Source organism: Martes martes, assembly GCF_963455335.1.
Source record: "Martes martes genome assembly, chromosome: 12".
Taxonomy (NCBI): domain Eukaryota; kingdom Metazoa; phylum Chordata; class Mammalia; order Carnivora; family Mustelidae; genus Martes; species Martes martes.
In genome coordinates this window covers 94,015,526-94,038,419 of record NC_137900.1, presented here as the reverse complement: position 1 = coordinate 94,038,419, position 22,894 = coordinate 94,015,526, and the positions used below count along the sequence as shown (strand labels likewise).

The window sequence follows — 22,894 nt, the reverse complement described above, 5'->3', positions numbered from 1 at the left end:
ACACAACACACACACACTCACACACACACACACCCCGGTAAGACACGACTTTGCCAGTTGAGGAGTAAGGGGTGGGGCGGGGCCTGAGCCCCGTGGAAGCCATTTCCCACCCCCGCCCCCAGCTGTGCTCCTTGCTGGGGCAGGTCGTGGCCCTGGCGGCTGGAGGGAGGACAGCACAACACCGCGGTGCTAGGTCAGAGCTGTTCAGTTTGAGCCCAGCTCAGCTGCAGCCTCTCCTACAGCTGCTGGCAAAGCACGTCCTTGTCGTAGCCTCGGTTTCCCAAAGTGGGGAGGCTAAGGCATGGGTAAACGATTCCCGGGTGCTCCCAGCTCTGCTACGTCGTCCCCAGGATGGTGTTGGGGGGTGCGGGGAGAAGGGCACGGAGGCCTCAGGCTCGGCCTGGCCCCGGCACCTGCTCCCGGGTGAGGGGCAGTCTTTGTTCTGCCGTCTCTAGCCCACCCAGTATGTCATTTAGAAAGAATTAAAGTAAAATGCATTTAGCAGATTCCGCAAACGTTCATTAACACTAAACTAGACCAAAGCCTAATTGGGCCTTTAATTATTCAGAATTGCAGAGGAAGGAGGTGGAGCTGGGAGGGGCCTCTGGGACCTGGAAGGGGGGCAGGGGGGAGGGCGGGAGGGGGCAGGCTGCCGCCCTGGAGCTCTTGGGGGAGGTGCCCTCTGGATTCCAGAAAGCTCTCGGAGCCCCGGGGAGCGCAGGCCTGGGGCCCTTCTTCCTGGTTCCATACTCTACCATGTCGGGGCTGGGAGATTTAAAGCGCTATTTTATACCCCAGTGGGCACTGTGTTTTCAGAGGGCAGCAGCCTTTTGTTGCAAAAGAGGGCCTCGTGGCTTCCTGCGTTCAGACTGTGCTGGGGTTGGGGGCAGGGCTGCTCCTTCCTTGGGAGGTGGGGTCTCCTCCTGCCTGAGGTGCGTGGCTCTGGTGGCGTGTTCCCTGGGATGCCCCAGTGCCGACCTGCGGCCGGGGCTGAGGGTCACAGGCAACCCGCCAAGTGGAAAAGGCGCGTTGGGGCCGCGGGTTATGTTCTCTTTGAAAAAGCCGTCAGCCCTGACTTTGGAAGTGTGGGCTTTGGAGGCAGGCCAGGCTTTGGATCGTTGCTGACCGCTGTGGGACGGTAGACAAGCTGCTTAACTTCTCTGGGCCTCGGCCTCGGTCTCCTTATGCGTGGCCTGGGACTCGAGACAGCGCTCACCTGCCAGGGTGCTGTAAAGATCGAATCGAATCAGTGACGGGAAGGGCTCAGCCTGGGGGGGAACGGTGTCCTTTGGGACTGTGTGACCTTGAGCTCATTGGTTGGCTTCGAGGGACACATCCTGCTGGAAAGAGGATGGATAGCCCCGGGGCTGGGGCGTAGACCCGGGTCTTCTTGACCCCGGTTGTGCCCCTTGGCCCAGTCGTCTGCTTTATGACCGGCCCGAGAGGGGGGTCCTCGCTCCAGGTGGGACAGACAGTAGGAGAGTCTGCGTTTTGTTTTAGGGCAGCGGAGTTGTTTGGCATCTTTAAAATTGGTTTTCTCAATCTTCAATTTAATCTTACTCAAAATCCATGAAAAGCATCCCTCGTCTGGCAGAGGAGAAGCCCGTTGCTCTGCGTGTGGCCCCTGTTGGAGGGCAGAATCTGGAGCGGGTGCCGACCCGGCAGCTTCGGCTCAGCCCACGGAAGCCCCCGCTCTTGTAGGTTTTGCCAACACAGCAGGAACGCTGCGTCTCAGGAGGGGAGAGGGCTCTTGGCTGGGGAGGCCATTTGTGTTCCTCCTCCCAACGTTGTGGCTGCAGAAGGACCTCCGTGCATTAGGTGCAGGGACGGTGTGGGGGTGTGGGGGGGGGGTTGCTGTGGTTGCGGGAGTGAAAAAGCCCCGGGCCCCTCCCACCCCTCGTTTCCCATCCAGCCAGCTGGTTGAGACAGATGTGTGTGTGGTTACGGCCGGGCAGGCATTGCGCCAACGAGGTGATGCCGTTTCCAAGTAGTATGCAGCCGCTTCTGGCTCTGGCGCATCCTGGAAACCTCCCTGGAGGAGGTGGTATTGGGGCTGGGCTTTAAAATATGCAGGAAACCAAAACTCACAACTCTTCTCCAAGGAAGTCCTGTGGTTATTGGGTGTGACAGAATTGGACAGGTGGGAGGGGCAGGGAGAGGGTAACAGAGCAAATGTTTCCAGTTCCCCATAGAAAGGATCAGAGAGTATCCAAGTCACCCACATATGGTATTTTACAAACCCGGATTTTTAAACTGGATTTGTGTGTTACTTTTAAATAACTAGTCATAAAATCCCAGGCATTTAAAAAATGCTGCAGTGAGTAATATCGGTTTTTCTCCTACCGAGAAGCATTTCGCTTGTGCTCTTACTTTATTTACGGGGGTGGAGGCTATAGCGGAAGTGGTGGAAACCGCACTGTCATCTTTTCACTGACCGAGTCAAGCTACGGGTCATACCCAAATGATTCCGTGCCTAAAAAGGGAGAGGATTTTCAAAGGCAGCAGGAAATCAGAAATGGAGATCTGCGGTGGTGGTGAAGGTGTCTTCCTCCCTGGTGGTTGGATTCGATTCCGAGGAGTGACCCGAACACCACCGCACAACCCTGGACTCCACCTGCTGCCCCCACTGTCCCAAATGCACGTGCGCAGAAGCACCAGCCAGTTCCCCAAAAATAAAACGCCCTGGCAGGTGGTTGCCCTGAAACTGTTTTTCTTTTAAGCTCTCTGGAATCCTGTTGAATATTAAAGTTCCATCTTGAGGATAGACTCAATTCAGGTCTGTCTGCAAAGATGTGAAATAGCGATTCTTCATTGGCCGGGTGATTGATTCCTGACTCTATGCATGGAACGCGTATGTTTGCAGAGCAGTCATCTGCCTATGATACGGGGAGGGGTGATGGATGGTGCGTGAGACGGGGACAAGTGTTGACACAGAGTCAGGAAGAGCAATTCTCTTGTAGCTTGGCTCCCTCCTGCCACCCACCTTTGCAGCAGGATCCCCATGAGATGTAGGGGGACGGAGAGTCTCCACCCGGGGTGGGGGAAACCCAACAGCATCGTTCGGAATGGCTTGGTATTTAAGCCTGCCTATCCGGTTTCATCCTGCAGAATAAGGAGAGTGAGACACAGTCCCCTCCCCACTGACAAAAGAAAGGAAAAAAAAAAAATAAAAGTCACCCAAAGCCTTGTATGCCTGGAGCTGTGAGCTGGGGGAGGACCCGAGGCTCCTGAACCGCTGATTTGCATCCCTGGCTGGAAGAGAAAGCGTTCTGGAACATGGCAGAGGAAACATTTCCCAAACCAATTTGCTCTGTTTGGGGAGTTCTTGGTCATAACACTCCCCGATGCTGGTGATTAACTAGTAAATAATGCATGGGCCGCCTCTGGCTCCCAGTGTGTGGGCTGCGTGGGAAAGGTCACCGTCGTGTATTAGGAGGCAAATAAGATGGGCAGGCACCCGCTGCAGCTCCTTTCTTGAACCTGTTGCCTTTTTGACAGGTGCAAAACATGTCTCAATCCATAGAGGTCCTGGACAGGCGGACCCAGAGGGACTTGCAGTATGTGGAGAAGATGGAGAACCAAATGAAGGGGCTGGAGTCCAAGTTCAAGCAGGTGGAGGAGAGCCATAAGCAACACCTGGCCAGGCAGTTCAAGGTACGTGTGCTGCTCCTCCTCTGAGTCGAGGCTGGGCTTGGTTTCCCTTCGCGCTTTCCCCTTCCCCTCCAGAAAGAGAAACTTGGGGCCGGGGAGGAGCCCAGCAGAAATGGGCCTTTGCCTTGCAAATGGCCGCCACTGTCCTTGGCAATGGAGAGGCAGCCGCCCTCGCTCTCTTTTGGCGAAAGACACAGTCAGATGGGAAGACGGAGCCACAGTTTTCAGCCCCCCGTGAGCTTCCCAGGCCGGGGTCCCAGGACCTGGCTTCTCAAGCCAGGTCATAGATTAGCTGGGAAGGGACACGACTGGTCCTCGTCATTAGGCAGCTGCTGTAGGTAAATCACATTAGCCAAGGATTAGCTTAATTGATTAGAGCCATTTCTGAGCAGGGATCACTCGGGGCAATTTTTCACATCTGACCTAATTTAGCTATGACAAGGCACACTGTAGGTTTGTAGGGAGGAAAGAGAGAGACACCAACATCTTTCTCACTTCCTGGTAAGTGTTTTTTCTTTTCTTTTTTTCTCTCCAGGTCTCTCTGGACATTAAAGCCAGAGTTTGGCCTAAAATTATATATACATATATAGAAATATGTATATATATACGTATATATACCTTAAGTTTACTCAGCTTCAAAATGATTAAATTGAAAAATTATATGCACCTTAATTAAGGCACACGTGCATGTTAATTACTAATCTAGCCCAGATATAAATGAACAGGTCAAATTACACAGCCCTGCTTGACTAGAAATTGCTGACGCTCTGTCTTCCAGTCCTTTTTATGCTAATGTTTTCCTTTGAAGTGCTCCCTGCATGAAGCAAGAAGTAATCCACTTTTAAAACTGATACATTATACAGACGAAACGGCAGGCTAACGAAGTGATAAATCTATATTATAAATAAAATAATAGCAGGCCTGATCCTATCGAGGAGCAGTGAGCCAGTGGCTCATGGTGGAGGCAGGTGACTATGTTGTCCTTGCTTCTGACGTCATCATCGTGGTGAATTATCTCGGAGAGAGAGATTTTTGACCTGCCTGACCAAAAAGGAGTTTGTGTCTCTCCCTGAAAGCCCAGCATTCCCTGCGCCATCCTAGAGTCCGATTCCTTTGAAGACGGGGGTGTCTTTAGCGGCCATGAGCTAGCTCGTCTTTGCAAGCACTGTCCACACGGGCATCTCTCCCAGTTCCAAAATTTGGGGCAACGTGGCCCCAGGGGAGGAAAAGCAATCCCTTGCCTTTGACCGTGCTTTAATTGCATTAAGAATCACACCAGGAATTGTGAGAGAATCTCTATAACTGTTAAAGCAGTTGGTTTGGACTAAATCTAGCAATGGAGTGTGTGTGTTTTTTTTTTAAGTGACCGTGAAAATATTTGTCTATTAATGGCTGTCTGTTTACGGCAGGCTAGTGAGGTAGCTCTTCAACGGTATTTCGTTTTCTTGCTTGCAGGGCTAACTTAAAAGCGTTTTTTCAGTGCTGCAGTGACTGAAGATGCAGTCCACTCCCATGTAACCATGAAAGAGGGTCCGAGAGCTTTTGCACCATGCATTTTTACTATTATTTCCCAATACTTAGCACCATGACACTAAGGAACCTTGAACACAACCAGGACCCTCTTTTGCATGCGACTGTAGCTGCATTCCACGGACAGTTTGAACCCTTGTCGATGCATTTTTTGAAAAAGAAAAAAAAAAAAAAAGAAACTTTGTGTGTGTGACTAAAAGCATGTAACCTTAAGATGTTGCGTTCTAAACTGACAATAAAGACCTTTCCCAAATATGTTGGTGTTCTGAAGACTGTTTAATATGCTCTTCTAACTCTTTTGGGCCAGAATACATAAACCTATAAATGAAACAGGAGTGTGCACAGACTCCCTCACCCGGGGAGAAGCCAGGCCAAGGCAGGGTGTTGCAAGTTTTTGCACGCAGAGCACTGAACCCAGCTTATTTTAACCTTGCAGGCGATAAAAGCGAAAATGGATGAACTTAGGCCTTTGATACCTGTGTTGGAAGAGTACAAGGCCGATGCCAAATTGGTATTGCAATTTAAGGAGGAGGTCCAGAATCTGACGTCAGTGCTTAACGAACTGCAAGAGGAAATTGGCGCCTATGACTACGATGAACTTCAGAGCAGAGTGTCCAATCTTGAAGAAAGGCTCCGTGCATGCATGCAAAAACTAGGTAGGACCAGAACCCTGCGGGGGCGTGGCGCTGCCCCGCCCACCTCCGCTCACGCACAGGCTCAGGGAGTGGTGCTGAAGCGGACAGCGCCCACCTGGCTTCAGGGAGGCCGCCGCCGGGGGCGTGGCGCTGCCCCGCCCACCTCCGCTCACGCACAGGCTCAGGGAGCGGTGCTGAAGCGGACAGCGCCCACCTGGCTTCAGGGAGGCCGCGGCCTGGCCGGATTAGGGCTCCTGGGTAGGGCTCCCGCTTAGGAGCGCAGGTAGGCGGCACTCACCCTAGGGCACTGTCCAGTCCTGTGCAAAGGCTGGCTCACAGACCCCATGAAGTCACACATCCGGAAAAGGGACTAGATGCCACATGCCACCTGAAGAATGTGTGTGTGTGCGTGCACACGTGAGTGGGTGTGTGTGTCTGTGTGTGATGGGTGAGGTTAGGACATGAGTTTAATAGGGCTGGAAACATACATCTCATACTCTCTCCAGGCTGGGGACAAGGGCTGACAGAACTCCCGAGAGAGCGAATCATGCGTAGTTTGAATAAAAGAAAAAAGAAATTTCAGTCACACCAGCATAGAGGACTTGGCATTCACAGCGAGAAAAGGCGTCCGTCCCTCCTAACGGCCTGGAGGGAGGGAGCCCCTGGGCTCACTTGCTCCTCAACCCTGTTGTTGCTTCCTTGGGGGGCACCAGATCTGGGGGTTCCCCCACCATGGGGCGACCCCTCTGGATTCTGGCTTCCGCTTGAATTCCCACTCACCTTACAACTTCCCTGTTGGTGCTGTCACAGATCGTGGCTTACTGGCATCTGAGCCCTCTCTTCTGGCCTGTTTCCCAATTTCCAATTCATTCTTCGGTTCTCGTGTGCAGATCAGCCGGCCCTTCCCTCCTGCTATGCGTTTGACACCAAGGCTGTTCGTGTTCGTACTGTATACTTAGTGTACTATAGGGTAATTTTTAGGGTAATTCTGGTTTATGAAGAAGTTTCCCTTGGGTTTTATCTGATATTCTAACTTGACTCCCTCCCCACACCCACCCACCTATACCCCAAATACCTTCTTATAAACTTACAACATCCCAAAGTAGCAAATACTTTTAAAAATCCCTGATGCCTTGAGGCAAAAGGGAGAGACCATCCAAAAAGCAGGGAAGTAGTCGGCCAGCCCCCTGTTGGAGGAGGTCTGCACACCCAGATTATTTCAGATGCTATTCTAGGCCTCCCAGCAGAGGCAAGCACTCAAAAGTTCCCCAGCCCAGGGAGGATGGCGAGAGGCATTGGGAGTTTAATCTGGCTTGATATGGGCACTTCGCTGTGTCCCATGAGGGATTGTCTTCTGGGTTTTTCCAGTGATGCCCTTCTTGGTGCCCCAGTCCTGGTTTGTCAGGGGCAGGGGGACCTGGGACAGCCCCAGGAGGGTCAGGGCGGGGCAGTTTCCACAGCATTTCCTGTTCAGACACTGTAGGGGTCGGTGTGGATGTTTCGAGTGTTCACGATTATGGAACTGTATTTATGACTGTGGATTATATAATGACTTCCGTTGGGCACAGATTGGGGTTTCTACCGAGCATTAGCCCACGCTGACTGCCTCTCTCTCTCTAGACCCTCCAAACGCCCCCACCCAGAGGTCTCAGCCTCTGAAGAATCCAGGGGCCGGGGTGGGGGTGGGGGTGGTGGTTATTTTATGCCCTCCCTGGGATACAGACTGCATATATCAGTGAGAAACTGAGATGGGACACCCATGCTTTCCCTGTAGGGGGGGGTCAAGGAGCAAAATGGAAATTCAGAGTGGAAAGTTACAAACACCGAGAAGCCACAGGCCTCTCCCGGGGGGGACACCACCCCTCCTGGGAAGAGCAGCCTTTCCATCAGCACCTGGTCTATTTTTAGAAGCTGCGTGAGTTTTCCTTCCAGCTTAGGATCTTGGGGCTTCCACATGGTTACCCTTGGGCCACCGAGATGGTTGATCTGGGAGTAAAGAGCGAGGATGACTCCCAGGGCCCCGTTCTCTCCCATCAGAGTGCAACCATGTTGTCTTGCCTCTGTGTTTCTTCAGAAACACCTTGACTTGGAGGTAGACCCACTGAATCAGAGTCTGCCGGGGCGGGGGAGCAGGGATCTGCATTTAACCAACAGCCAGGAGATTCCCATGAACACCAAAGGGTGAGAGCCCTCAGTGTGTAAGTTAGGTATCACCTGCAGCTGTGTGACTGTCCCCAGGCACTGACTGTCTCAAGGGCAGCCACTTGCTTATCTGTACAGTGAAGGTGTAGGAGTCCCCATTCCCTGGGATGACAGTGCGAGTCCAGGGACACCTCATAGCCCAGCAGAGTGGGCGGGGGTAGGGCAGGCGAGTTGCAAGTGCTAGGTAGGCAGCTAGGTGGGCAGACAGACAGATACGTTGGCAGGTGGAGGCACAGACAGGTAGGTGGGTGGGTGAGGGGGCAGATCAACAGGCAGGTGGTAGTTTGAACAGTGGCTCTGCCCTCTCCCTAGGTTCCCATTCAAGCCCGGTAATTTAAGGACCACGTTCCTATCCCGTGGCTGCTTGAGATGGTCTTTATTTCAGCCTCGCCAATGAGTACGGTCTCAGCAGCCTCTTTCCTGCTTGGAGGTTCCGGGGAACATAGAGCCAAGGAGGCGCCTCCCGCACTGTGGGGCCCCCGTTCCTGACAGCTGCCGGGGAGCTTGGGGCTCCTGCTGGGTGTGGCCTTTCAGTAGCTCCCGCCCCGCCCCCTGGGCACCTTGGCTCCTTGGTCTGAAGTCTCCCTGTCGGTCCCCGTTATTTCCTCCCTGGTATAGACACTCCAGCCCCCTCTCCGCCAACGTGCTCTCAATCGGGTGACTTCTTGTGACCACCCTCTCTTTTAAGTCGACGTGGCTGGTTATTCCTGACCCCAGAACATACACAGAGGAAAAACAAGGCTCCGTTTGTTTTCTGTTTCTATTTGTAAAGATTGCTGTCTCAATGGGATTATATGTTTTTCCCAGAGGCCCAGCCAGAAAGGACTCTGAAACTCCATTTCTAAAACCAGAGGTGGGGCTCAGCCTCTCTGGGCATCTCTGCAAGAGAGGCGGCTTCTGACCGCTCCCCTGAGCTCCCCTTGTTCCCAGACAGGGGGTGCCAGAGCCGCCCGGCCACCTGGTCCCCCAGGTTGGGGCGGGAGACTTCACGCCCCCCCTCCACTGGGGGAGCCTACATAGATGACCCAGAAGCTAAACCAGCAGGCCCAGAGACTCAGGATCCAGTGCAAAATGCTGTTCATACATCAACATCCCAAGCATCTCATGGGTCTGTTAGCTTTAGGCCTCAATTTTCCACTCCGTAAAATGGGGGCAGGGGGAATAGCTGAGTTTTAGGGCCTCCCCCGGTGGGAAGGAAGTGCCCAGACACCCGGGGCCCTGGCATCAGAATCTCTGGGGCTCTGATTGTTCCACCAAGAACACATGTGAATGAAGCCCGTGGGCTTCAGTGTCAGCAGCCCCACCAGCCCGGAGTCCATGTCGGTAACAGTCAGGGCCTAGATATCTTTGCCGGTTTGGGATGTCAGGGCTGGTGCTTTGCCCGGGCTCCACATCCCAGGCTCTCTCTCCTGGGGGAGGCAAGTCTGCAGCCTCCTTTCCATCCTCTTGCCCTTGAGATGGGACAGGCTCAGGAAGACGGAGGGATTGGCCCCCGGTCTGCTCCCAGGAGACTGGAGAGGCTGGGGGAGGGAGCTGCTGCCAAGGGTGAGGCCGAAAGTCACGTGAGCAGGTTTTGCAGTCAGTGGAGGGTGGGGAGATAAGCCTGGGAGACCTCTGCCTGCAGGAGACCCCACAGCAAAGAAACCAACCCACAGCTGAGCTGCTGCTCACGTGTTGACCCGAGTGGGACTCTGGCAGGGCAGGCTTCCCCTTTGGAGCCTCCCAGGAAGTGCTGGGGATTGTGCCTGGGGAGAGGTCTCCTGGCACCCGCCCTGCCCTGCCCATGTGCAGAGGGGAGACGGGGGAACCTCCCTTGGTGCCGCTCCCAGGCTCGGGGTCTGCTTTGTCCTCAGGTTCTCCCCCCTACGAGGACATGTGCCTTCCTCAGCTCCCAGCCTTGCAAATAGTTCCCAGTCCAGGAGGGATGAAAGCTGGGGCTGAGGGAGACCAAAAGCTGGGGGCCCAGCCTGCCTGGTGCCGGGCTCTCGGGCCCTCGCTCTGGCCTCTGGCCTGGATCTTGATGGGCATGTCACCCCGGGCCTGCTCAAGGCTCCCCGTGGAGACTGTCCCAGCTCTTGTTGGGAAGTGGACCCCTAGCAATAGCATGAGGCAAATGCTTTCACGCAGGGCACTGTTTTGTCCAGGCCCCTGACTTTTCACGGTGCCCTCCCTTCTGACACGCGTCCTGGGCTCTGCCCCTGAGCTCTGGAGGGCGAGGGTGGCCAGGCCCTCCCAGTGGGGTGCTCTGGCCCCGGAGCTCCGCCTCCTCTGAGCTGCACCTGCGCAGGGACCTCCTTCCCTCCTTACGCACATCCTGAGCCCGCGTGACAGAGAGGGACACTTTCCTGAACTGAATGTGCCAAGACTCCTCCATGAGGCTCTGCCGTGGGGCTTTTTTAGATCCTGTCAGCTCCCGAGGTCTTGGCAGAACCAGTCTGGACAGAGAACCAAAAATAACTCCCTGACTCAAGCAGGGCGGGGGTGGGGGGGGCAGCCTCCAGCCCGGGAGGCCCTGGAGACCTGAGGCTACAGCCAGTATTTGGAAGAGCGGGGCTCCCAGGCCAGCCGACCCTTCTCTGCATGCTCTGATCCATGATTTCCAGGCTCCCTCCGAGGGGCTGGGGAGGCTGGAGGTAGCCCTCAGAGCCAGGGAGCACCTGGGTGAAGGGAGAGCAGACCTCAGCCCGGGGACGGCAGGTGTTGGTGCTACTGCAAAGCGTTTGCCTCCAGATCAGACCCAATCTGCAACCTGTTTTCTGCAGTGGCCGGCTCCCCTACCTGCCCCAGCCCTGAAGGCCCACAGTGGGCAGGACATAACTGGGTGTTCCGAGGCAGCCCCGACCCCAGCTTTTCTCCCCATCCTTAATCTGAATCCACAGTCATGAGAACGGCAGCCGTCTCCACTGAGCCCGACTTGCACGTCAGGCGCCCTTCTAGACGCTCCCAATGGCTTCAGCCCCTACAGCTGCCCTTTGGGCTTCTGTCCCACGCTCAGAGGAGGGTGACCCTGCTTCACCTCTCGTCCCCCTCTGCTGGGGCATGTGGCGAAGGACATCGTGAGGGTTTTCTGAGAGATGAATCATTTTACCTCTGAGGAACTGAGAGATGATTCCCTCACTAGTTCGTGGACAATTCCTTGGGCAGAGCCTTGGGGAAACAGCAAGAGAGGGCAACAAGCTTGTAGCCCGGGGCAACCAGACCTGGACGCTCGGGTCTGAGGCCCCAGGACATATGGGGTCACTGGCAGGCGTTGGTGAGGACAAGGTGGGCAGGGTTCCAAAGGCAGAGGTCTCAGGACAAGGTGTGGGTTTGGGCCAGGCCATAGAGGACAGGTGGGAGGGCAGGCGGAGGACGTGCCAGGTGGAGGGACAGCCAGAGCAAAGGCGTGGTGGCGAGAAGGACCAGGCGTCTGTGCTGCCGAGGTAGGGCGCTGGCCCGCCACGTTCGCCTGCTGGATGTGATGTGGAGGAAGGACATCTGGTCTCCTTTGGGGAGGTCAGCCAGCACGGGGGGCTTGGCCAGAGCCTCGGTGTGAGTCAGTATAACGCTGTGCAGTATCCGACCCCACAATGTGCTATTGGATGGAAAAACTACGGGCCCACCGGACTCCCGGAGCCATGACACCCTTGAGGGTGATGGCTCCTCCTTCCAGGCTGCTGGCAGGACCACTGTCCCCTGGCTCAGCAGTGGGGAGGCAGTTGGTGGCTGGTCGTGGGCCCTGTCAACACCTCCCGATCCCCACCCAGGTCAGAGAAGCTGCTGTCTCCTTGGGGACAGCCAGCTCCCAGAGCTCCCAGGTCATAGGAACCAAGAGAGTACAGGGGGACACCAGCCTTGAGCACCCCCTTTTTCTCCCAGTCCCTGTAGACGCTGGCGAACCTTGGACCTTCCTCCAGTCCCCCTTGTCCTCCCACAGATGGGGAGCGTGTGACGGGGCCCAGCGAACTTGCTGCAATTCTCAGCAGGGACCAGGCCCACCTGCAGACCCGCCACCAGCCCCCGAGCGATGACTCCTGCCAGGAAGCCAAGGGCTGTGAGGGGACAGTATTTACGTGGGAGGGCCCACGGTTGCTCCTAAAAGCGGAACAGACAGGAAATTCGGAGAGGAGAAGGGATAGGCTGGTAAAAATAGGTGTGGACCCAAGGCAGCGGCCTGCGGTGAGGAGGGTGGTGCCGCTGATGGAGGTCTGGGTGCAGACCCAACCCCTCCAACGGCCTGCAGGTGGCTCATCCCTCCTCACGGCCTCTGCGCTCCCGCCAACGCAGAGAGATGGGACGCCCGGCGCTGGGCTGGGGTGTCAGGGGTCTGTCTCTGCAATCCTGCGTGATGGTGTTAGCACAGAAACACACCTCTGCTTTAAGTTCCTAGGGAGAGACCAGCTTCTGCGGCCTGGCCCGCCCCCCGCTCTGCGGGATTATCCCGGCTAAACTGTGTCCCTGGCTTAAGTCACTGTCAGTCTTCTGAAAGCACCGGATCCTCTTGGAGACTTGCTGACTGGGCCGTGTCTACCTGCTGATCGGCTCCTGGGGCTCAGGAACTCCAGGCTGGTGGGGATTCATTTATACTGGAAGACCTAAGTGGTTGTGGAGTCTTTGCTGGGGCGGCAGATGCAGCCTGGCAGGCCCACAGGGCTGTGGGAAGGGCGCTGGGCTGCAGAGAGTGCTGGGTCCCAGCCTCCGCTGTCCCTGAGTGCTGGTGTGGCTCTAAGTACCCCCCACCACCACCCCGGCCTCCTCCCTGAGACGGGCAGCACCGAGGCCACCTCTGAGGCCCGGCCGGTCCAGCTGCCCTGCTCTGTCAGTGCCTCCAGAGTCCCCGCTCTCCAGCCTGGGGGCTCCCCCCAGGCAGAAGGGACCTGTTCCCCCTGCGGGAGATGCTCGCAGGCTCTCTAGGGAAGGAGGGGGACCTTTCTCCTAGTCCAGTTCTAACTGGCCCCGGGGCATGGAGCTGTGGGTTCTTCCCAAAGAGGTGTCTTGGGACCCAAAGAGCCTAACACACGGGGCTCGGGATGTTCTCTTTCCCGGAGGCTTAAGGGCTCGAGCTGCTGCCGTGCCCACTGCCCGGAAGAAAAAAACCATGTCCTGGTGATGCTGGTCACCCCCATGTCCTGCTCTGGCCCCTCCAGCCCCAAGCCCCTGGGGACCGAGGGAGGGAGGCGGTGGGGGGGCTGCTGCTCCTCCCTCTCCCCGTCCACCCTGGCCTCAGCGGCTCTGTTTGGGGCGGAGGGGGCTTCTCTGGCCTTTGGGGCTCAGGGTGTCACCGGGGGGGAGAGGGACGAGAGCAGCTGACCCCCGGCCGAGGTGGAGGGACCCGCGTCCTCCGCGGTGGGTGGTCGGGCTTGGGCCAAGGGAGTCACTCCTCGGTGCTGTGTACTGTCTTCCAGCCTGCGGCAAGCTGACAGGCATCAGTGACCCCGTGACCGTCAAGACCTCGGGCTCAAGGTTCGGGTCCTGGATGACGGATCCTCTGGCCCCAGAAGGTGATAACAGGGTAAGTGCTTCCTCTGCCGGGCCTGGGTCCGAGGGTGCTGCGGCCACCCCAGGGGACAGGTGAGCCTGGTCTCCGTCCCCCGAACGTTTGGCCCTCGGGCTAATGCCCGTGTGCCCACCTGTGCCAAGAACCACCCCGGCGGCTGTGGTGGGAGCCCAGCTGGGTGCCCCCGCGGGTTTGTTCCCCACCCGACCCCCAGCCACTTTGGGGAGGGGCTTAGGTCCTGGCTGAGCTCCTTGTGCTAACCCCGAGTCACAGACCACAGGGAAGGGGCCCAATATGGGAACAATGGTGGCAATTGTTAGAGCAGGGCACCCCTGCCGAGCCCTCCCCGGCTCCGCTCTAGGGGAGGGGCGCTCCCAGCCACCCCAGCCCCACCCCTGCTCCAGGAGGGCCGTCCCGTCGGGCAGGCCTTCCTTACTTCAGCGGCGTCTCGTTGGTATCAAGGCTGATGGAGACGCAGGTTCCTTTTTGATTTAGGGAAGAGGTTGTGTTCGTTTCCCCCTGGATAAAAAGTCCGAGAAGGAGAGAAAGGCAGGGCCTGGGTTGAGTCTCGTGAGCCCCTTTGGGGGTGTGGGGTGGAGGCTGACCGGCTGAGCGCGGGGCCGCCTGGACGTGGCCGTTCGCGGCCCTCAGAGCCTCCGCCAGAGGACCACCCGCCTAGGGCCGTCAGGGCAGGAGGGGCGGGTCTGGGCATGTAACCGCTTGCTGGCTACACCGCAGGGCACCGAACAAGCCAGACGTCTGGGGCGTCTCCCACCCGCGCCCTGGCGTTCAGGGGCTGGCAGGACATTTAGAAACGGATCACTTTTCAAAAAATCTCTGCTCTTCCTCCAGGCAGGATTGAGAGGGGACTGCTGGGCCCTGTCTGGAGGGCTCTTAACAGGAAGGGAAGGGTCGCTTCCTCTCCCCGCGCTTTCTGGTCTCGCAGCTCCCCTCCCCCACTGCCACAGCTGCGGGTGGCAGGAAGCAGCGTCTTGTATTTTGGAAGTGAGCTGGCCCCGCACTTTCTGCTGGGGAAGGCTGGGGGGACAGTGACCGCTGGCCTGGGGCGGCTGCCGTCTGTCTATCCACCCTCCCGTCCCCGCCCCCAGGGCAGCTCACACCAGCCTCGGCTGCAGGGGACTCTGGAGGGGCCCGTTGGGGACTGCAGACCCGGGATGCGAGTGTAGACAGGTGTTTGGGGCAGTTTCTGTTCTGTTTCCTGAGTCTGGACGGTTAGCTGCTGTTTGCAAGTTCTCTGACGGTCTAAGGGGCTAATTGTAATCCCGGCTGGTCTTCTGGCCCACATCCCCCGCGGCGAGCCCCAGCTCTGCTCCAGGTTTGGCTCCGCACACGCACAGCGGAGCCCTTCTGTGCGCGGAGATCCGTTAGTCCGCGTTCCCGGCCCTCGGCGGAGCGCTCTGCCTGCCGGTCCTGGCTGGGCGTCTAGTGACCCTCCAGCGACCTGCCGGTGTGGAGGTCACCGTTACCCCTGCTATTTGGTGAGAAAACCCCGGTCTAGTCTTGTGCCCACGGTCTTGGGAAAGGGCGGTCAGCGGTTTCACTAACAAGCGTCTACAGCCGTTGCCCCGAGACTGCCCCGTCCCTCCCCGCCCACCTGCCTCTGCCTGCACACCTGGGTCTGGGGGTTTGTGCCCACGCGTGCCTCTGGCCCCACTGTGACACCCTTTCCTTGGTTGCAAACAGTGCTGCTCGGAAGACCATTTCTCAGGTCCCAAGCATCGGGGCTCTGGGAAGCCTGGCTGTTTGCCCCAAACAGGGAGGCTGTCTGTTCGCAAAGCTGTCAAGGGGCAGGGGATGCTCTTGATAACTGGACACCTGTTTTCTGCTTGGTGACCAGATCGCCGTCCAGAAAGGGAGGCCCTGGGGATGGACGGAGCATGCGGAGAGGGGGCAGCGGGAGGAGGCTTCCGTGGGGAGCTGCTGGCAAGGGGAAGGGGGGAGCGGAGCCTGCTGGCGGGGACGCTGGGCAGGTCTGCCCCACACCTGCGTGGTTGGGGCCATTCCAAGCCGTGCGCTCAGCACAGCCACCCCCAACTCCCAGCGCGCTGAGTGACACATCCCCGGGCCCTGCCATTGATCTGGAGGACAGATGTTTTGTTTTGATCTTTCTCATTCCCCCCTCCAGTCTGGTCCCACATGCAGGAAACCAGTAACGTGTTCCAAAGGGAAACAATCTGTGTCCGCTTCGGGGCAGGCCGCCACGGCGGTGTGGTCCGAGACACGTGGCCAGAGGTGCCGGGGGGAATGCAGGGAACGCTGCACAGGGGCTCCCTGGTCGGGGGCCCGTGGCGGGGGCCTCCAGAGGAGTGGGCATGGCTCACAGCGCCCCGACGCCTTCGCACTGAGCTGCTAGAACAGGGTTAGCTCAGGACGCCTTTGTGCCTTTCCTTCCGCGACTCCTTTATTGAGCTCCAGCTGTGTGCCAGGCCCTACGCTGGGCTCTGCGGTGTTCTTCTATGCCCAAAGCTGCCTTCCCTCGGTGGTGACTGGCCTGCGTGCTTCTGACATGACGCTCTCACCCCTGATGCCAGGCTGTGCCCCCCGCCCCCCAGGAGACTCTCTCCCCAACTCTGTCTGGAGTCCACGACACCTTCGTTCCTGTTCGCTGGCTTCGGCTGTAGACGTCCCAGGCCAGTGGGCATCAGCTCCTCTGTGTCTACGTCTCTCCTCTCCTAAGACACCACCCACTGGATTTAAGGGCCTACCCTAACCCATCTTGGGATCCTTAATGACATCTGCAAAGCTCTCTTTTCCAAATAAGCTCACACTTACAGGGTCCTGGAGGTGGACATGTTTCTTGGGGGCCACCCCCCTGAAAAATTGAGGCCTCCCTGCCTGGGGGTTAAGGGGGTGTGAGAAATGTCCTCTAGGAGATGAACTTGATCCGTGGAGCGGGGGCACCGTAAGTGGGAGCAGCAGGTGTGGGGCACGGGGACGCCAGACCCGAGGTGCCTGAGAGCCAGCGACGTGGCTCGGCAGGTGCAGAGGCCACCGGATGCTGCCGGGAAGAGCCTGGGACTGGGGAGTCATGTTCACAGAGGAGTGACGGTCGGCATCACAGTTCCGGAAGGTTCAATCAGGTGGCACCAGCCCCGGAGGCTGATAGGGAGCTGAAGGCATAACCAAGGGTAAGGGGGCACAGGCCACAGCAAGACGGTGCAGGCTCCAAGCCAGAGGGCCCAGCCTTGCCTACACACTGGCGTCACCTGCTTTAACCAGCACACGTGCCTGACTCTGTCCCTAGAGTCCCATGCGACTGTTCTGGGAAGTGAGCGTGCCCGGGGGCTCAGGGGGCAGCCGGGAGCTCAGGGGCAGCCAGGTTCCGCGTTCTAGAAGTTCAGATATGGGGGTTCTGGGTGAAGCCGGAGAATTGGGGGAGGCTTCCTGAGGGCGATGAGATTCTGTGTGAGCCTTGGGACTTGGATGGGTGGGGCGGGAGAGGCTTCCCGATCTGGAGATCATGGTGAACCCGGAGGGGCTGCCACGGTGAGGGAAGGGGCGCCGTCTCCCCGCCCCTCGGATCTGCAGTGCGGTGCGTTCTTCGGTCGAGGGGCTTTTCATGGGGGTCTTGCAGTCACAGGCCAAGAGGTGGTCGTTCAACATTTGGGGTCTTGTGCCAGCTTCCCCTCCCAGCCTAAACTGCATTTTCCAGAAGTGTGCCCCGGGTCCGATTCACTAGTTTCCGGGAAGAAGAGGCGGTTTACAAATCCCAAGCTATTTGGTGCCCATGTCAGCCATCTGTGCCCACGAGAGGGAGGCACCGGACCCTGGGGGTCCCCCGTGCCACAGGCCCACTCGTGAGAGAGGAGACGTTGGCACACATTGAGGGGTGCTCTCCATGCTGAGCAGGAGAGAGGCAGCTCCCGTAGGCAAGGGTCGGCAGACGGTTCAAAGGGGGGCATGTTGTTTGGGCCGGGTCTTGGAAGAAGCAGTGAGCTCCCCGTCTCGGGAGAGAGCCAAGTGCAGGCAGGCGGGCCAGTCCTCTGCAGTGTGACCACGGCACCCGGAACCCCCGGCAGCCCAGCACTCGCCCGTTCTAATCAGAGACCTGCATTACCGTGGGCCGGGCCGTGGGGGCTGAGGGTAATAAAAGCCTCAAACGAGACCCAGTTTTCAAAAAAAAAAAACTCATTAAAGACAAAAAGCGCATCTGTCTCCAAGCGTCCAGATAGATACCTCAGGAACAAGGTTAGGATTTTTTTTTTCCTAATTTTTCACGCATGTGTGATGCTGTGTCTGAAAGCCGTGCTTCCTTAATCTCCCCGGCAGCCGGCAGAGCCTTGACGGAGAAAGCAGCTGTCTTATTGCCGGACAGATGCTCTGGGGATGGCGTTAGCCCAGCAGATCTGCCTCTGAGTAACGGCATTGCTTCCTAATTTGCTCCCATATTGGTTGAAAATGACTAAAGCATTTTGTACAAAGTCTAGACGGTTTGGGAGCCAACTGTCATTTAAGCGATCATCAGAAAACTCTTCCTCTTTGACCCCAAACGTGGGCCGCCCCTGGGTCTGTTCTCTTGGTGGTTTGTGGTCCTCTGCGACCCTCGGGGCCTTGTGTGAAGCCTTCGTTCTTCTTGGAGAAGAAACCCGGAGTTGCGGGGACCGTGATTCCACATGTAGCATCCCGCATGGCTTCCTGCCTGGCGGACGGGACGCCCCACCGGGCTGCTGTGGGACAAGAGGCCTGACGCCCGACAGCCACTTGGACGCAGGAGGTCGCCCTTCCTGGCGCCCTTGGCGATGGGTCGCCACATCCCCAGTTTCCCCTTGTCCAGCACTGTCTTGCTGGCTTGGGGGTTCATACACTGATGGCGTTCCTCCCTTCCCCCAGGAAGTGGGAGCACCTGCTGTGGACCCTGCCAGGGAGAATGCAGGGAGCCACAGTCTGGACACAGCCCAAGGAGAGCGGGCTGGGAAGGTTCTGTTGCCGCTGGCTTCCCTGACTTGCGGGGTGGCCACAGCCCAGGCTCGGTGGCGCCTGTCCCCAGCTGCCCCGCCCAGAGTGTGCCTCCCCGTGCTTTGTCCTGCCAGACTCTTCTTTCCCAGCAGGGACGGCCCTGTCCCCTTTGAGGAGTGCCTGCGGGTTTGGGGGAGGGCCAGGACGTTGCCCGGTCTCCACTCTCCTCCCCTCGTTCTTTTGGGTCCTTCTCGAGGTCCCGGGCTGCTGCCGAGTCAACGAGACTCTGAGCCTGAGCGGCGAGGCTCCGTGGGGGGAGCCCAGCCCGGCCCCCAGAGCCGCTGACGGGTGCACTCTCTCTCTCTCTCTGCCCCCGCCCCCCGCAGGTCTGGTACATGGACGGCTACCACAACAACCGCTTTGTGCGCGAGTACAAGTCCATGACCGACTTCATGACCACGGACAATTTCACGTCCCACCGCCTCCCGCACCCCTGGTCTGGCACGGGGCAGGTGGTCTACAACGGTTCCATCTACTTCAACAAGTTCCAGAGCCACATTGTCATCCGGTTCGACCTGAAGACGGAGACGATTCTGAAGACGCGGAGCCTGGACTACGCCGGTTACAACAACATGTACCACTACGCCTGGGGCGGCCACTCGGACATCGACCTCATGGTGGACGAGAACGGGCTGTGGGCCGTCTACGCCACCAACCAGAACGCGGGCAACATCGTGATCAGCAAGCTGGACCCCGTGTCCCTGCAGGTACTGCAGACGTGGAACACGAGCTACCCCAAGCGCAGCGCCGGCGAGGCCTTCATCATCTGCGGGACCCTCTACGTCACCAACGGCTACTCGGGGGGCACCAAGGTGCACTACGCCTACCAGACCAACGCCTCGACCTACGAGTACATCGACATCCCCTTCCAGAACAAGTACTCCCACATCTCCATGCTGGACTACAACCCCAAGGACCGCGCCCTGTACGCCTGGAACAACGGCCACCAGATCCTCTACAACGTCACCCTCTTTCACGTCATCCGGTCCGACGAGTTGTAGTGGTCTCCGCCCGGAACGCCCAGGGGGCCGCGGCCTCCCCCACACGGACCGTCCTGTGGGACAGCTGCCGACATAACCTGACGACACTCATAATACTAATTTCGAAACATCAGCAGCAGCGCGGGCCCCGGCACCGCGCGGCGGCGTCGGCTCCCCGTGCCTCTGGTGGGAGCGAGAGGGCGACACGCTTGGGAAGAGAAGATGCCCCCGCCCCCGCCCCCGCCCCCGTCTTTGCAGCTGGAACTGCAGTCCAGGGACCCCGTCCCGGCCCCACCCCCGCCCCTCCCCCTCCCGCCTGGCCCCCTTTCTGGTCAAATTATCTACAGAAGTAAGGCAACGACTGTTGGCCAGTTCTCGCCCTGAGGACAACCACTGTTAGGTCGCATGGACACTCCCCCTAGATCGCGCCGGGCTCCGGTGGGTGTGCCTGCCGTGTCTCATCGAGGGCCCGCGGCCGGCCGCGCTCGGCGTCCGCGGGGGCCGCCGTCGGCGACTGTAACTCATCCCATCGCAGCTGCCGTCTCTGGACCGCCTGTTGTGTCTCAGCCGAGCTGCCCCGAGGCTCCGCGCCCCCACGGACCCGTGCGCACCGCCTGCCGCCGGCGGCCACGTGCGTGGCGTGGACAGCCGCAGCGCCCACTTGTTCGAGCTCGCGTCCCCCCGTAGATATATCGTGCCACGTCTGTCTGTCGTCTCCTTGAGGTGGTAGCTCTGTGTGTTCAGTTCATGCAACGAGTGTCGTAAATGCCGTGCTGTAGTTTGGGTTTAATAAGTGGATGGTTTTTGTTCCTAAAAAGAAAAAAAAAATTCAGTGTTCACCCTTAGAAAGAGGTAATCAAGTTCATGTTGATCCTAGAGGAATTACTCTCTTCTTGTTAAATTATCTAAATAACGTAACCGCGGATAGGAAGGGCTTATCGAGGGAAACTCTGTTTCCGCTGGGAAAGGAATGATCCCGAGGACAACAGTGCGTGGGGAGTATAGTTCGAAGTCGAAACGAGGGGAACTTTGTACCGTCCGGTTATCGAAGGAACAATAAAGATATTAGGAGATGTCTTGGGTTCGCTCGTCATTTCCGAGGTGTTAAAGATGAGGGGGCCTTGTAGAGCCCTCTGGGCGCGCCCTGTGGGTGTGTCCTGCAGGAATTGCCGCCGGTCCCCGACCCCATCCCCCGGAAGCCAGAGGACCAGCCTGGGGCTCTGCCGCCCCTCGGGGTGGGTCCGAACCCGAGGCCGCAGCCCCGGAACCCCACCACACTCCGCTGTGGGCGTCTCCTCCGAGAGCTCCTCTGGATGGGGCCGGGCACAGGCGCCCTCCGGAGACAGGGCGGGGCCACCTGTGGAGAAGATGCCAACGGGTCCGCGGAGGTAAAGCAGGTTCTCCCTGGCGGGCTGGCTCAGTGGGGCTTTGCTGGGTCCCAGAGGTCAGCGGCCGGCCCTCTCTGGGACCCGGGTCCCCAGGCCTGGGACACAGAGAATCTCGCTCATCCGCAGGGCCTGGGCCAACTCACAGGCTGTGACCTTCGATGAGGAAGTGGGTCCTGCCCCAAACCCTCCCCCTCCCCAAATCCTTTCCTGCTTTCTTGTCACTGGGCCTGGGCCTGTTAGTGTGTTTCTGCCGGAAGCTCAGGGATACCCCCAACCGCGATGTCAGGAGAGGAGGGACAGGCAGGGGGACGCCTGGGCTTTCATTAGACCCTCGTTCACTGGACGTCGCCCATGAGCAAGGCGGCTCTCCCTCCTCGGCCGGCGGAGCTTGCAAGTAAAGATTGTAGAAGGGGGAGACGGGTTCCCACTTCTGCACCCTTACAGATTTTCTTGGAGTGAGGCACCCAGCGGCCTCCCCCTGAGAGATGGGAGCTGGCTATTGGAGTAAAAGCCCCGAGTTTCAGTCAAGCCACAATTCAGTCCACAAGGCCCCTGGCTGCTCCCGTGGTGATGGGGACCCGGCCAAGCGCACCAGGCCAGGGCTGCCCGGTGATCGCAGCTGCCGAGAGGGGCCGACCGCCTCCTCGTTCCCCCGGGCGACGGAGGGAAGAGCAAACGTGCAGAGAGGCACCTGTTCCGAGTTCTAGAAACGAAGCAGTGGCCCGAGAGGTCCAGAATGGATTTGTTGTCTCGGACAGAGAATTTGCTAGGGAAAATACGCCTCCAGGATATTAAATACACAAGAGAAATGGTCCGTCCGGAGAGGAAATAAAACAAGCGACCAGCCACTAAATCTCCCAGATTCCAATAACTGAATATATTGGCTGATGGCACATCTGCAGATGAATTTTCTTTATTAAAAGTCTGGCCTGGAATCAAACCCATGGTTCTTTGGGGAGGGGGTTCTTGGAGGGCAGGGCATGAGGCACTCAGTTCTGAGCGCGGCCGGGCCTGGGGCCTGCCCCATTTCTGAAAGCGCTGTCTGGAAGGAAGTCTGAGACGGTTGACCCCGCATGCAGGTGCCCGCGGACCATGCTGTGGCTCCTTCAGACCCCCGGTGCCCGCAGAGCACTCACACAAGGCCCGGTGAGGAGCCCTTCTCCCTGCACGCCCTCGCGGGCCTGCTGGAGGGGGGCAGCTGCTGTGGGCGCGGCGGGCCGCTCGGGCTCCCGGGAAGCGCGGGGTCGTGGGCCGGCGCCGGCTGCCTCTGTGAGCCGGGCCCGAGATGAGAGGCAGAGTTGGCTGCAGGGCGCTGAGCGCAGAGACAGACGGAGATCGTTGCTTTGTTGGAACCTTTAACTGAACTCCATCTGACGGTTACAAGCGGTCATTTGAGGAAAGACCACGTTAGGTGCTGACGGAGCGCACGTCCGGCCCCCACGTGCCCCTCTGACTTCACAGCACCCCGTAGAAGAGGCACCATCCCCTGTCCCTGGATCAGGGGACTCAGGATCCAGAGACCCAGCCATCTCTCGGGCGGCTGAGCTTCCAACCCGTGACACAGCGTCCACACCCACACTCCGGTACGGGCCAACATGGAGAAGCGTCCGAAAGCTCCGGGCCCTTGCAGGCCACTAGAGGCGGTGAGTGGACGTGTGGGCGGGACTGAGCCAAGGACAGTGAGCGGTTCCACGGTGCTCGTGGGGAAATGAGCCCCCTGGAGGCAGTTACCTTGAGGCTGGAGCGAGATTTGGGTCATCTCCTTGCCCAGCCACATGTGTCGGCGTGGCCCAGAGAGACGTGGCACCTCCCACGGAAGTGTGACCAGGAACAAGTGGCCGTGGAACATTCCATGGCACAAGGAGCGAGACTGGATTCCCGGGCATGCTGGAGGGGCCGCCTGGGGCCTGAGGAACCTGGGAGCTGGACGGTCTGTCTGATGCTGAGCAGAACATTCTCTCTGTGAAGGGGTCATGGCAGACCTGCTCACCGTCAGATAAGATGTCCCGTCCTTGGTGGCCCCAACCTGCAGTACTGAGGAGACTATCCGGAGAG

The 22,894-nt window shown here is 58.5% G+C and overlaps 1 protein-coding gene across 4 annotated transcripts in view; it reads left to right on the top strand.

Moving 5' to 3' along the window:
* Window positions 1-20,528, top strand: part of OLFM1 (olfactomedin 1) — a gene marked incomplete at its 5' end in the record, with an annotated part of 36,114 nt that extends 15,586 nt beyond the window's left edge. For 2 of the 4 annotated variants that reach the window (XM_080820487.1, XM_080820486.1), the window contains 4 exons: window positions 3,499-3,654; window positions 5,618-5,837; window positions 13,403-13,509; window positions 18,798-20,528. In XM_080820487.1, the coding sequence (XP_080676613.1) occupies window positions 3,499-3,654; window positions 5,618-5,837; window positions 13,403-13,509; window positions 18,798-19,472 (1,158 nt within the window). In that variant the 3' untranslated portion in view covers window positions 19,473-20,528. Of the gene's footprint in view, window positions 1-3,498; window positions 3,655-5,106; window positions 5,432-5,617; window positions 5,838-13,402; window positions 13,510-18,797 lie in introns of those variants that run through there. The other 2 variants (XM_080820489.1, XM_080820488.1) reach the window with 1 other exon arrangement.
* Window positions 20,529-22,894: the final 2,366 nt, after the last annotated feature.